At 36.6% G+C, this 12133-nt stretch overlaps 1 protein-coding gene across 4 annotated transcripts in view; it reads right to left on the bottom strand.

The window, feature by feature from the left end:
• LOC149228263 (fanconi anemia group F protein (FANCF)) overlaps positions 1–12133 on the bottom strand; it is a 529519-nt gene that overhangs the window by 323378 nt on the left and 194008 nt on the right. For all 4 annotated transcript variants that reach the window (XR_016247192.1, XM_089375661.1, XM_089375662.1 and 1 more), the window contains one exon: positions 10297–10501. Coding sequence is in view for 3 of the 4 variants with exons in the window: in XM_089375661.1 (XP_089231787.1) it covers positions 10297–10501 (205 nt within the window). In the remaining variant the exon portion in view is untranslated. The remainder of the gene's footprint in view (positions 1–10296; positions 10502–12133) is intronic.

Here is a 12133-nt window from a genome sequence, read left to right as displayed (position 1 = left end):
ATCACATAGCTCGCTCATCTCTCCTCAGATCCTGTACGCTGCTCCTTGTGCTACCTTTCCCTCGACTTGCCCTCATTTTCGTGGTTTGTCTGCTGCCATAACTGCATCCATTCATCCACAACGATCCTCCCCATCGCACTCCCCACGCTAGCCATCCGCGTGCAACTCTCCACATTTCCTTAGTTACCCGCAGATCTGCCCTCTCCTCGTAGCTCCCTTCAACCTTCACGCAGTTCTGAGCTTCATTGCAGTCGAGCTTTGCCACTGCCATTCCTCACTCCCTAACCAGCAAATAAAATATCAAGCGCAGCTCCATCGAAACTCTGCTCGTGCTGCTCCATATGATCCACCCTCATTCTCATCACTCCTCTGTCACCTACGTCCTGCCTTTCCAAACCCACAAACGACACTCTTGACTCCTCATCCGCCGTCCAAGCCGTCGACCTGACCTACATATCAAGCAATGAAACATAAAAAAAATCGAAAGGTCTTTTGATTTACATGTATTTGTTTAGGGTTTAGTCTAGTTTATGTGTATCAAATAATTTGCTTTTCGATTTATTAAGTTAGTATATAGTTCCTTTTTTTATTTAGTTTAGGATTGGTTAGATTTCGTTTAGTTTCAGTTTGATTTCTTTTAAATAAAAAATATAAATAGAAAAGGGGTTAGATTTGATTTATTTTCATTTGTTTTATTTTGATTTTTTATTTAGGATTTAGTTTTATAGAATTTCATTTTTGTCATATATGGTCAGGTGTTAGTTTTAATTTTGATTTCATTTAGTTTAGGATTTAGTCTAAGGTTTTAGATAGATTTTAGATTTTTAGATTTAGTTAATTTAAATAATCATTAAAAAATTAAAAAATAATAATAATAATAATAAAATCATAAAAGGCATAAAATGTTTCTCTTAGTTTAGTTTAGATTTTAGTTTTATTTAGATTTTAGATTTTATATTGTTTCATAGATTAGGTGTTAGTTTTAGATTAGATTTTATTTAGGATCTTAATTTTGTTTAATTTTTAGACTCAAAATTTAAAATAAATATATATATATATATATATATATATATATAAATCACAAAAAGTTGTTTTTCCTGAAATATTTTTTGTGTCACTTTTAGTCTTAGCATATTTTGTCACGTTTCCAAATTCTTGGCATATTTCGTTAAGACTAATAGGTTTTTTGATGTGGGATCAATATTTATCATTTTTATGTGGTTAAACGTACTTAAATGTTCATCTGAAGTCAGCTATGTGAAAGTGGTAACTGGTCAGCATTTAAATTTTATGATCATTTAAAGCATTTAATTTTTCTTGAAGTTTAATTGCTGGATCATCGTTAAGGCGTTGTGCATTTGTTGAATATCTTACATCGTTTGGGTTATTTGATGATAAGTGATTGTTTTACATGGTTTATACTTCTGCAACATTTAATAAATAATCATTTAATCATTGACTCCATAAGGCACTGGTACATTAATTGCTAAATCGCATTGTTCTGTCTCCCAACCCAACTGGTCCATAGTTGGTCTTCATTCATCCCATAGGGTCTACCCCCCTTAGCCGCAGGAAACAGGTTTAAACGGAGAGATCGGGGATCAGGGTGACAACCCCCGGTCTGAGCGTTGTTGTGATAATCTGTGCGACAACATTTTTTGGCGCCGTTACCGGGGATAGAGTTTTTCTGTCCCTGGCGTTTCAACGACATTCATCTTCTCATTTCTCATCATTCTTTCATCTTTCTCATCTCTCATTTGAGCTGGCGGATTCAACATTTTTTGGCATCATTTGAATCTTTTCATCGCCTTATCTTTCGTCATATTAGCAACTGCTCTTCAGTTCGTTTCTTTTTTGGGTGGCGACCCCATTTTATTTCTTTTATTTTTCCCAGACAAGAAGCCTCTCTCATATTAGCTTGTTTGTTGCTTTTTGGATCCTAGAATTAGATTCAGTGTTCAAGTGGCGACTCCACTTCTTTCATCTATTGATTTTCTTAAGCAGAGATCTCGTTCTATCATCCATTTGGTCCCTCGTTATTCATCATGGATTATTCATTTAAACCATGTCATTTTACTGATAATCTCCATGATTTTCTGGAAGAGGCCATTTCTAAATTATTTTTGTTCTCAGGTGGTGATTCAGTCACTGTTAGAAGGCATTTAAACAAGTTTACTTGTGTAATGATCATATATTGTAGAATTCCTCAATATAATCATGAAGATGTCAAAATGCGTCTATTTGTCCATTCTTTAAAGGGTGATGCTTTGAACTGGTTTAATAATTGTCATGAAGATTCTTTCACTTCTTTACAAGACATTGTCGATGCTTTTAAAGATAGATATGGTGATCCAGATAGCTCGCCTTGTGCCCCTAAAATTGTGCAACAGAATGAAAATAATCTTGTAAAAGGTCCAGCTGTCGATGAAAGATTTCAAGACAATTCTACATATCAAAATGTGCCATCCACCTGTACCATTGCAGATCTAATCTATGATAGTGGAAAAGAAGGGCCAAATTGTAAAAACAATGTTGACAATGAAACGGAAGATCAGAAGCAAATTATTAAAGAACTAATGCAGCTGGTAAAAAATATGGAGATCAATCAAACTCATTACGCCAATGAAGTGAGAACTTTATTCACCCACCTGTAAAAACGTAATAAGGAGATGGAGATCATGAAACTTAAACACTCTGATTACATAACCGACATGCAAAATCAACATGCTAAGGAAATTGAGGCCATGAAAACTAATCATGACACAAAAATTAGTTTTATGCAAAGCAAGTTATCAGGCTTAGAGGAAAATATGACGACCATGAAAGCTAATCATGATATGGAAATTAATTCTATGCAAAAAAAATTATTGACCATGGAAGAAGACCATGCCAGGGAAATCAGTGCTATGAAAGTTGAACACTCGAGTCAGATACATGCCATTAAAATACAGGTTCAGAAATTTCAACAATGATCAGGGGATGAAAGAAACCAGGGATCGTCAATAAATCAGGAGCCTCCTTATCTATTACAGCAAGCTCCATCATATTATGAGGTCCTTTGTTCCATTGAAAAGTGGATAATTGAAGATGACCTGGATAAAAGGGAAATTAATAATCAGATTGATGCTCACACGGTTAATCCACCAGTCATTGAAGATCAAGTTATAACTCATGGCACCTGTGAGATTGATCCATCATCCTTGGCAGGGCAGATGCAGAATGAAGAAAGACGTGTCACACATATCTTACATACTTCATCTAAGAGCTTTGAAGCAAAAAGTTCCACGTCACCAGTAATACAACCTGACAGGAAGAAAAAGCGCAAGAGAGAGAGAACGAGAAGAAGATTTCATGCATCAGATGGCCGCAAGCAGCTTGATAGGAAAAACTCCTACCATATGTAGAATTGGACATGGCACATCCGACAAGCAGCCGACAGATTTGCCTGAAAGCAGGCAAATGCTCAGTATACACTATATTGAACACATTTGATGCCATGGGGCATCCTTTGTATTGTATTTCTAACCCTACTCCTTGTTTTTCAGCATTTTCATTTCTGTTTTAGGATTAGATTTACTTTTTCATGTTGTTAGACTAGTTAATAAACGAAGAGCTTATATCTTTCATGCGCTTAATGTTATATGATGATTCTTGAATGGACGCTACTTATATTTTGTTGTGTGTTGCATGGATGCAGATTCTGGATTCTCACATTCCTACAGTGCAGCAACGTGTCCCCAAGTGGAGCCAGATGTTGACCACTACGTGTCAACTGCCCATAGCAGTACACCCCCTTTTCTTCACAAAACGGATAGCGCTTGATCGACGTGTTCGTGCCATTCGACAGTCATCGTCGACCTGATCATGTTATGTTGTAAACCTAGTTTGCATGTGTAAATTGTAAATAATCTTAGCAGATCTGAGTCATGTATGTAAATTGCTTAGGTGGAACTAATTTTCTAGTGATAATCTACGTTCCGGAAGGTTTTTTGTCTCACCGATCCATGATCGGCAGAGTTTTCCTTTAGCCTAACCTCAAAGCCGGAATGAATTTTGTCATTAGAATCTTAGGGGAATCCTAGCGTGTCGATCTACTAGATTGTATTTGTGTCGCAAGACTAGGTGGTCTATGAGGGTCTATGTCAAAAAGGTTTTCCCCCTTGAGATGTAAAATTGTAAAAGTCATGATGTAAAGTGTCTTGAGGGTTAGAAAATGTTTTAATCCCCTCATAAGTCCTAAGTCCTAGGTCCGAGGTGATTTTTCAAAAGGCTAAGTTTGAGGATCCAAAAATAAAAATAAAAAAATTAAATTAAAAAAGTTTAAAAAATAAAATAAAATTTAAAAAATGAATAAATAAAAATTTTAAAAAAAATAATAATAAAATAAGAATAAGTCAAATTTTTGAGTAAATAAATGCAGAATTTTAATATATTAAAATGCATTTAAAAATTTGACAAATGAGATTAAAAGAAATCTTGATCCTCATCGATGGTCGAGATTAGTTTGACATGGATCACTTGAACTAGCCGTTGGGAATTTTTCCTTTAAATAGGGTGTTAGGGGTCATTTGAGAAGAGATTGGATCTGAGAGTCCGGTGCTAAAGAAAGCTCTCTTGTAGTCATTTTTTTTGCAATAAAGAAAGACTTTGGGGTTAAAAAATCTTGTTGGTGTTACTCTTCTAGAAATGTTGTAAGATCTTTTATTTTTCTGCATAGTTTTATTTTCAGTCATTGATAATAGCTTGATGAAGATTGATTCAGACACAGGTATCTTGTCTGATCTCTGGGGTTTTAATGATAGTTTAGATTCTGAAATATAATGGCAGGTATCTCCATTTGATCCGGATTTCACTATTGTTTTCTCCCTCTATGTTAATGGTTGATTTTAAGTTGTGCAGGAAATCTTAGTTTTCAGTTTACCGGGCGTTAAAGGAAGTTCTCAGCTGAACCAGCCAACTCCGGGATTGCGTTTTCTTAAAGAGCCCAGCCAGTTCTTGATCTCGGGCTCATCATTTGAAATTTTTATGAATGCATGAAGGGTTTTTCTGAAGTATCTAACATTAAGTTTAAAATTCTGAAAATATTACTGTGGATTATTGACAGATCTGGCTGCTTAAGAGTCGAAAATCTGTAAATACTGTAATTATTTAGCTGTTTTTTAGGGTTTTTAGGGTTTCATTTATTTTTTGCATTCTCAGGTTCTGGCCGTTTGTTTCCTTTGTCTTCAGGTTGCAGGTACAGGTCTTTTTTTTTTTAAATTTTGCAGGGATAATCTTCAACGGATTCTTAAATTTTTTGAGGAAATCGAGGGTTTATCAGAGCTGTCTGCTGCTCAGGGTTTCATTTTACTGAAAAATTTCAAATTTTTTTTATCACAGCTCCTGGATTGCTGCCAAGTCTCAAGCAGTTGTATATACAACAGTGATCCTCTCGCTGTCCGCTCAGTCATCTTTGTCAGCAGCTATCACTCATCGCATTGTCCACCTGCCTGCTCCATCAATTATCCTCACACTGTCCAAGACTTCAACCTGCAAAAAACATAAAAAGTAAAAATAAAAACTGAAACCCTCACGTTGCATTTTATCCTCACACAGCTCGCTCATCTCTCCTCAGATCCTGTACGCTGTTCCTTGCGCTACCTTTCCCTCGACTTGCCCTCATTTTCGTGGTTTCTCTGCTGCCATAACTGCATCCATTCATCCGCAACGATCCTCCCCATCGCACTCCCCACACTGGCCATCCGCGTGCAGCTCTCCACATTTCCTTACTTACCTGCAAATCTGCCCTCTCCTCGCAGCTCCCTTCAACCTTCACGCAGTTCTGAGCTTCATTGCAGTCGAGCTTTGCCACTGCCATTCCTCGCTCCCTAACCTGCAAACAAAATATCAAGCGCAACTCCATCGAAACTCTGCTCGCGCTGCTCCACATGATCCGCCCTCATTCTCATCACTCCTCTGTCACCTACGTCTTGCCTTTCCAAACCCGCAAAAGACACTCTTGACTCCTCATCCTCCGTCCAAGTCGTCGACCTGACCTGCATATCAAGCAATGAAACATTAAAAAAAAATCGAAAGGTCTTTTGATATACATGTATTTGTTTAGGGTTTATTCTAGTTTATGTGTATCAAATAATTTGCTTTCCGATTTATTAAGTTAGTATATAGTTCCTTTTTTTATTGAGTTTAGGATTGGTTAGATTTCGTTTAGTTTCAGTTTGATTTCTTTTAAATAAAAAAGGGGTTAGATTTTATTTTTTTCATTTGTTTTATTTTGATTTTTTATTTAGGATTTAGTTTTATAGAATTTCATTTTTGTCATATATGGTCAGGTGTTAGTTTTAATTTTGATTTCATTTAGTTTAGGATTTAGTCTAAGGTTTTAGATAGATTTTAGATTTTTAGATTTATTTTGGTTAAATAATCATTAAAAAAAAATAATAATAATAAAAAAATTCATGAAAGGCATAAAATGTTTCTCTTAGTTTAGATTTTAGTTTTATTTAGATTTTAGATTTTATATTGTTTCATAGATTAGGTGTTAGTTTTAGATTTAGATTTTATTTAGGATCTTAATTTTGTTTAATTTTTAGACTCAGAATTTTATAATATATATATATATATATATATATAAAATATAAAAATCACAAAAAGTTGTTTTTCCTGAAATATTTTTTGTGTCACTTTTAGTCTTAGCCAGTGTTTTACAACTCGGACTCGGATTCGGACTCGGCCGAGGATCGACTCGGACTCGGACTCGGACTCGGTAATGACTCGGCCGGCTCGATTTCAATGACTCGGTCGTTGTAAAAAATACATTAAATATTTATTTTTTTTATAAAAAAACATAATTTTAAATATTTTAAACATAATTTTAAAGATTTTCATTCAAGTTTCCAAACACACAACATTATAATATACATGGAAGACAACATATGATCAAAGTAGGCTCATGAACCAATCCATTATATCAAAATGGTACGGTGTACCCAATGGCAATAGTAGTCTGTGACTCTGTCATACATGATCAAAGACTCATCTTTATGTTCCGCTTCATTATTGCTTGACCATCTTTATTGGATTCTCCTCGTCATTACGATTCTAAGGATATATAGCACGCTGCGAGACTCCTTACTGTTTGAAAGATATGTCCAACTTAAGTTGGTGCACCCACTATGTGGTCACAAGCCCCAAATAAGTTGATAATATGGAAGCATATTAAAAGGCTAAATAATTGTTGAAAATGCCAAATTGAACCTTCTAATATCTTGCTGGACCAAAAGGTTGTCAAAAGATTAAGGTTAACATTTGAAAATGTATTAAATATACGAGGAAATTTAATCATACTATGGTCCAAAATAGAGGACAAAATGGCCTCATTTAAGCGTGGGATTCTTGGCTCCAAAACTTGTTTTAATTAAAAAATTAAATTTTTGGGCTTCCCTCCCAAATACTCAAGTAGACTGCCTGTCATGAAAGCCTATCCAAATCTATTTAAACGCACCCATCCTCTCTCCAAAAGAGATAAGATAATTCGGACATCCTTTGATCTGTAACAGCATTGAACTTGTATAAGGGTTTGTGGTTTATAGTTCTGGGATTCCCTGGGTTCGTTCAACATATATTTTCCAGGTTTTAGTCATTTTGTTCTGAGGGCATAATCGTTGGTTTTCTGAAATTGTTTTGACAGTGGTTCACAACTCTATGATTATGACACGGTTCTGATCCTTTACTATTCGCCTCTAGAACAGAGGTATACATTAAAGAATATTTTGTTTAGTGCAAAAGCATTGTGTGGCAGCTAAATGTGATGTATGATATACCCCAATGTCCCTGTGTGTAGTCTACAATAGCTGTTGAATTTTACCAGACCTTTGACACTTAGAAACAAAGCTAGATCTTACATCTTAAAATTACCTCTTTCATTTGAAAATGGGAGGATCCTTAACTGATGGACATACATCATCAAAACATTACATCTCCCTCTGAATCCTTGCTTTAGGAGATCGTCAAGCCCTTGTCAATCTGCACTTCATCATTAAGATGAGACTTTATCATTCTTTGATGTCATTCCATACAACAACAACTGCAGTCTTCTTCCTTACAGAAAGGAGTGCCACTGCCACTATACTTTTGATTTGAAGGCAATGATGCTAAAGCAGGTGATGATACACATTCAATTATGCAAGGTGAACATTCTTGCTGCCATGAAAACTTTGATGTAACTATTGTTGTTACAGACATTACTAATAGAGCCTCCTATTGCAAATCTGAATATTGAAATCCTTGCTTTAGATGACATCTCGATTTGTCTACAGGAGTTGAACACTTCACAACAAGCCATAAATTCTAGCTAACTGATTAATTGTTTCTTGCATACCTCATGTATCCGACCCTGTGAGGCACATTTCAAGCCTAAATACAACTCATTTTTGTGAGGTCGATACCTGGAAGTGTTTGAATATCTGCATATAATCTGAAGTAGATTGCCCTAAGAAGTCTGAAGAATGCATCTGTAATTGAAACGGCCGAGTCATTACAGGACCCGGCCGGGTTGACCGGGTCAGCTATGACTCGGCCGAGTCATTGGCTGACTCGGCCGAGTCATAGCTGACTCGGCCAGCCGAACCGGGTCATGGGCCGGGTCATAAAAATTGGCATTGAAACGGTCAGAAACGGCCGTTTCCGTTTCGGTACGGCCGTTTCGTAAAACACTGGTCTTAGCATATTTTGTCACGTTTCCAAATTCTTGGCATATTTCGTTAAGACTAATAGGTTTTTTGATGTGGGATCAATATTTATTATTTTTATGTGGTTAAACGTACTTAAATGTTCATCTGAAGTCAGCTATGTGAAAGTGGTAACTGGTCAGCATTTAAATTTTATGATCATTTAAAGCATTTAATTTTTCTTGAAGTTTAATTGTTGGATCATCGTTAAGGCATTGTGCATTTGTTGAATATCTTACATCGTTTGGGTTATTTGATGATAAGTGATTGTTTTACATGGTTTATACTTCTGCAACATTTAATAAATAATCATTTAATCATTGACTCCATAAGGCACTGGTACATTAATTGCTAAATCAATCAAGTGCTAAATCGCCTTGTTCTGTCTCCCAACCCAACTGGTCCACAGTTGGTCTTCATTCATCCCATAGGGTCTACCCCCTTTAGCCGCAGGAGACAGGGTTAAATGGAGAGAACGGGGATCAGGGTGACAGCCCCCAATCTGAGCGTTGTCGTGACAATCTGTGTGACAACAGACTGCTCTTCTTCAAGATAAACCCTACAAAAATAGCAGGAGGATAGACTTTCCACTGATTAGGGGACTTTGCATTGTCTTCTGTTATGCCTTTGATTTCCTAGTTCAATGCCTCTTGAATGTCTTGTTGTATTATGATTGAGGAACCATCTTCAACTTCTATGTCAGGGCAACAACCTTTTATAATTCATGTTGACTTTAACCCATTAGTAGCCTCATGGTCCAATTTCTTCATCAGGGCCTTCAACTGTCAATGTTACAACCAGACAGGCTTTCTCTGGTCTTGTTTCAAGTGACAAAATTCAAATATCACTTCACCATCATCCTTGCTTCAAGTTGTCCTGAAATTTAATATTTCAGAATAGGGACATAGATTGTAATTCACTCTCCTGAATGCACAACAGCCAGTAATTCAGCTATGTGCCAAACATTGACTGGTCAAACAATACTTGAATAAAGCAACCATATTTATATGGAACTACCAAAAATATCCATCTAGTATATGAAACATTTAGACTGTGTCACTGTAGTCATGGCTGTTACAACTGCTAAATTGATGGTAGAAGCTCCTTCAAGAATCACCAGATTAGGTTATATGTGCCTGTCTTGGGAAATAACCTACAAAAGGCATCTCATATTTTACTATTGTTGTACTGCCACTCAGAATTTTAATGGGCATCTTAGAGGAGATTAAGCCCAACTTTGCAGCAAACCATAAGGCTGATATGTCATGGAACTAGCATTTTCAATGAATCCTGCAAGCCCATAAATCCCCAGTATGCTGTAGAAAACATAAGATTCTTAGTTTTACCAAGGGAAAAGCTCCTTTGATGTAAAGATCTATTGGCAGGAATCTATTAGGCCTAATTTTAAACTTCCATCCACCAAGGTAATGTGTAAAATGTTGCATTTGCAAGCTTATGATTTCCAATAAGACTTGTAAGAAAATATAACTTGATATTTAACTCAAGTGACACATAGAGATTAAAAGGAGAAATCCTATCTAAGTTTCAATCCTTGAAGAAATTTACTTACAACTATTTCAAGCAGTTTACATTCATCCAATTTCTCTGTTGGCCCTCTTAGAGATTCCAACACTTGAGACCACTGCTGTTTGGCAGCATTGAATATCAAGCTTGCTCCGGATACCATGCTGAGTGTTTTTCCATCAAGTAAATATAATAAACTATTATTTTTCCATTGACTCCATACTTCACTCTTGCACAAGCAAGTGTCATCCCTGCAAATGTATAAAAAAATAAATAAAGCAAAATTAGAAGAAACGGCATGTTTAATATTAGTAAAGAAAGCAGTAGAAGCAACAGAAATGGACTTCTAGTCAGTGTATCTAAAGTCCTCAACTATATATCAATTAATGAGTTAGTCAACACCAATCATATTGATTTGTCTTTCAAATAAAGGCAGAAGATCTCCAAAACAGAGGTGCTACCAAGCCTATTTGCAAGAATTAGACTAGATAGGAAATATCATCCAAAAGCAATCTGAAACCTACGCTGGAATCATCATTCTTATAGAGCTCAAATGAAGGTTCAAGCCCACAATGCCACTTTCCTAATACAATGAATAACAAACCAGCCCAATCCTCTGTAACCTTTTATATGAAGTCCCAGACATGTTTGCTAGATTTCAACTATAGAACTGTATAGGGTTATTTACTTTACCTTATAAGCAGACAATGTGCATGGCAATATGGCTAGTGATAGGTAAAGACAAAGTACAATTTCCAAAAGCTGTTTTGGCCTTCCAAGTGCTGCTATTGAGAATTGTTACCCACCAAAAATGGGTAACCCAATAAGAGAACTTTTTTCCTAATTTGGACAACCAGCAAACCAACAGCCCTAAATATTGCTCAGTTGTGATGATATGCCACATTCCTCAGACATTTGCACAGCTCATACACCTCTCACCATCTAGCATTCCTCTTGAGTGAAGCTTGACTACCACTCAGCAGGTACTTTAACCATTTTGCAATCAAGTTCTTTTACTTAATGTTTTGGGCATCTTAACGTGAATAAAGGGGTGAGCTGGATGATTGACCAATCTTGACTGTAAACTTGTTCTCTCACCTTACTAGGGCGGTTGTCTCTATCTCCAGTCCAATGGAACCTCCTCTAAGGCCTTAGTGTTATAGGATGGGCACTACTTGGAAAACTTGGATTGAAGCAGCGTGTCCATAAAGATTCCATACTTCACACCTTTCATCATTCCCTTAATATCACATCCATCCTTCGAGTTTGATGTCATTGGTTTTGCTGCCTCAAAATGTAGCAGGTCTTGTGAGAGGCCTCACAAGACAAGGACTAGACCAAATGACAACACTATGAGGTGGAGGCCATTTATCACCACAACCACCACCTCTTTCTGTGTAGTGAACTTTCACCACAAGAGTGGCTTCCCTTATGTAGGTCACCTAATGGATATTCAAAGTCTAAGACTTGAAGACTAGGATAGGCCAAGGAATGACATTCAACACAAGGGCAATGCTAAAACTAGCAAGGGCAAGGCAATGTGTGCCCTCCAAAGGCCTATCTAGGGCACAAGTGACCTAGGGATTAGTGAATAAGCAAGGAGAAAAGGCTTACCAAGGTACAGAAGGCCAAGAAAAGTCTTGAGAAGATATATATGATCAATATTCGGAGCAACAAGCCTTCAAAAAGCCCCAAGTTGGAGCCTAAGGCTAGGTTGGGTTTACCCTCGAGCAAAATTACCTAGGGCTTTTGACATCAGCCCTAAAATGGCAGACTTCACCATGGATAAGAGATAATTTTGAGGCAATGAGTCACAAACCATGTGTAGATCCTTCCCAAAGGCAAATGCACTCCCCCTAGTTGAATTTGGCCCTAACCCTAGC

Source organism: Pinus tabuliformis, chromosome J (genome assembly GCF_031772625.1).
Source record: "Pinus tabuliformis cultivar Carrire ecotype Pingquan chromosome J, CPIR1, whole genome shotgun sequence".
In the NCBI taxonomy this organism is placed as follows: domain Eukaryota; kingdom Viridiplantae; phylum Streptophyta; class Pinopsida; order Pinales; family Pinaceae; genus Pinus; species Pinus tabuliformis.
This window is presented reverse-complemented; position numbering and strand designations above follow the sequence as displayed.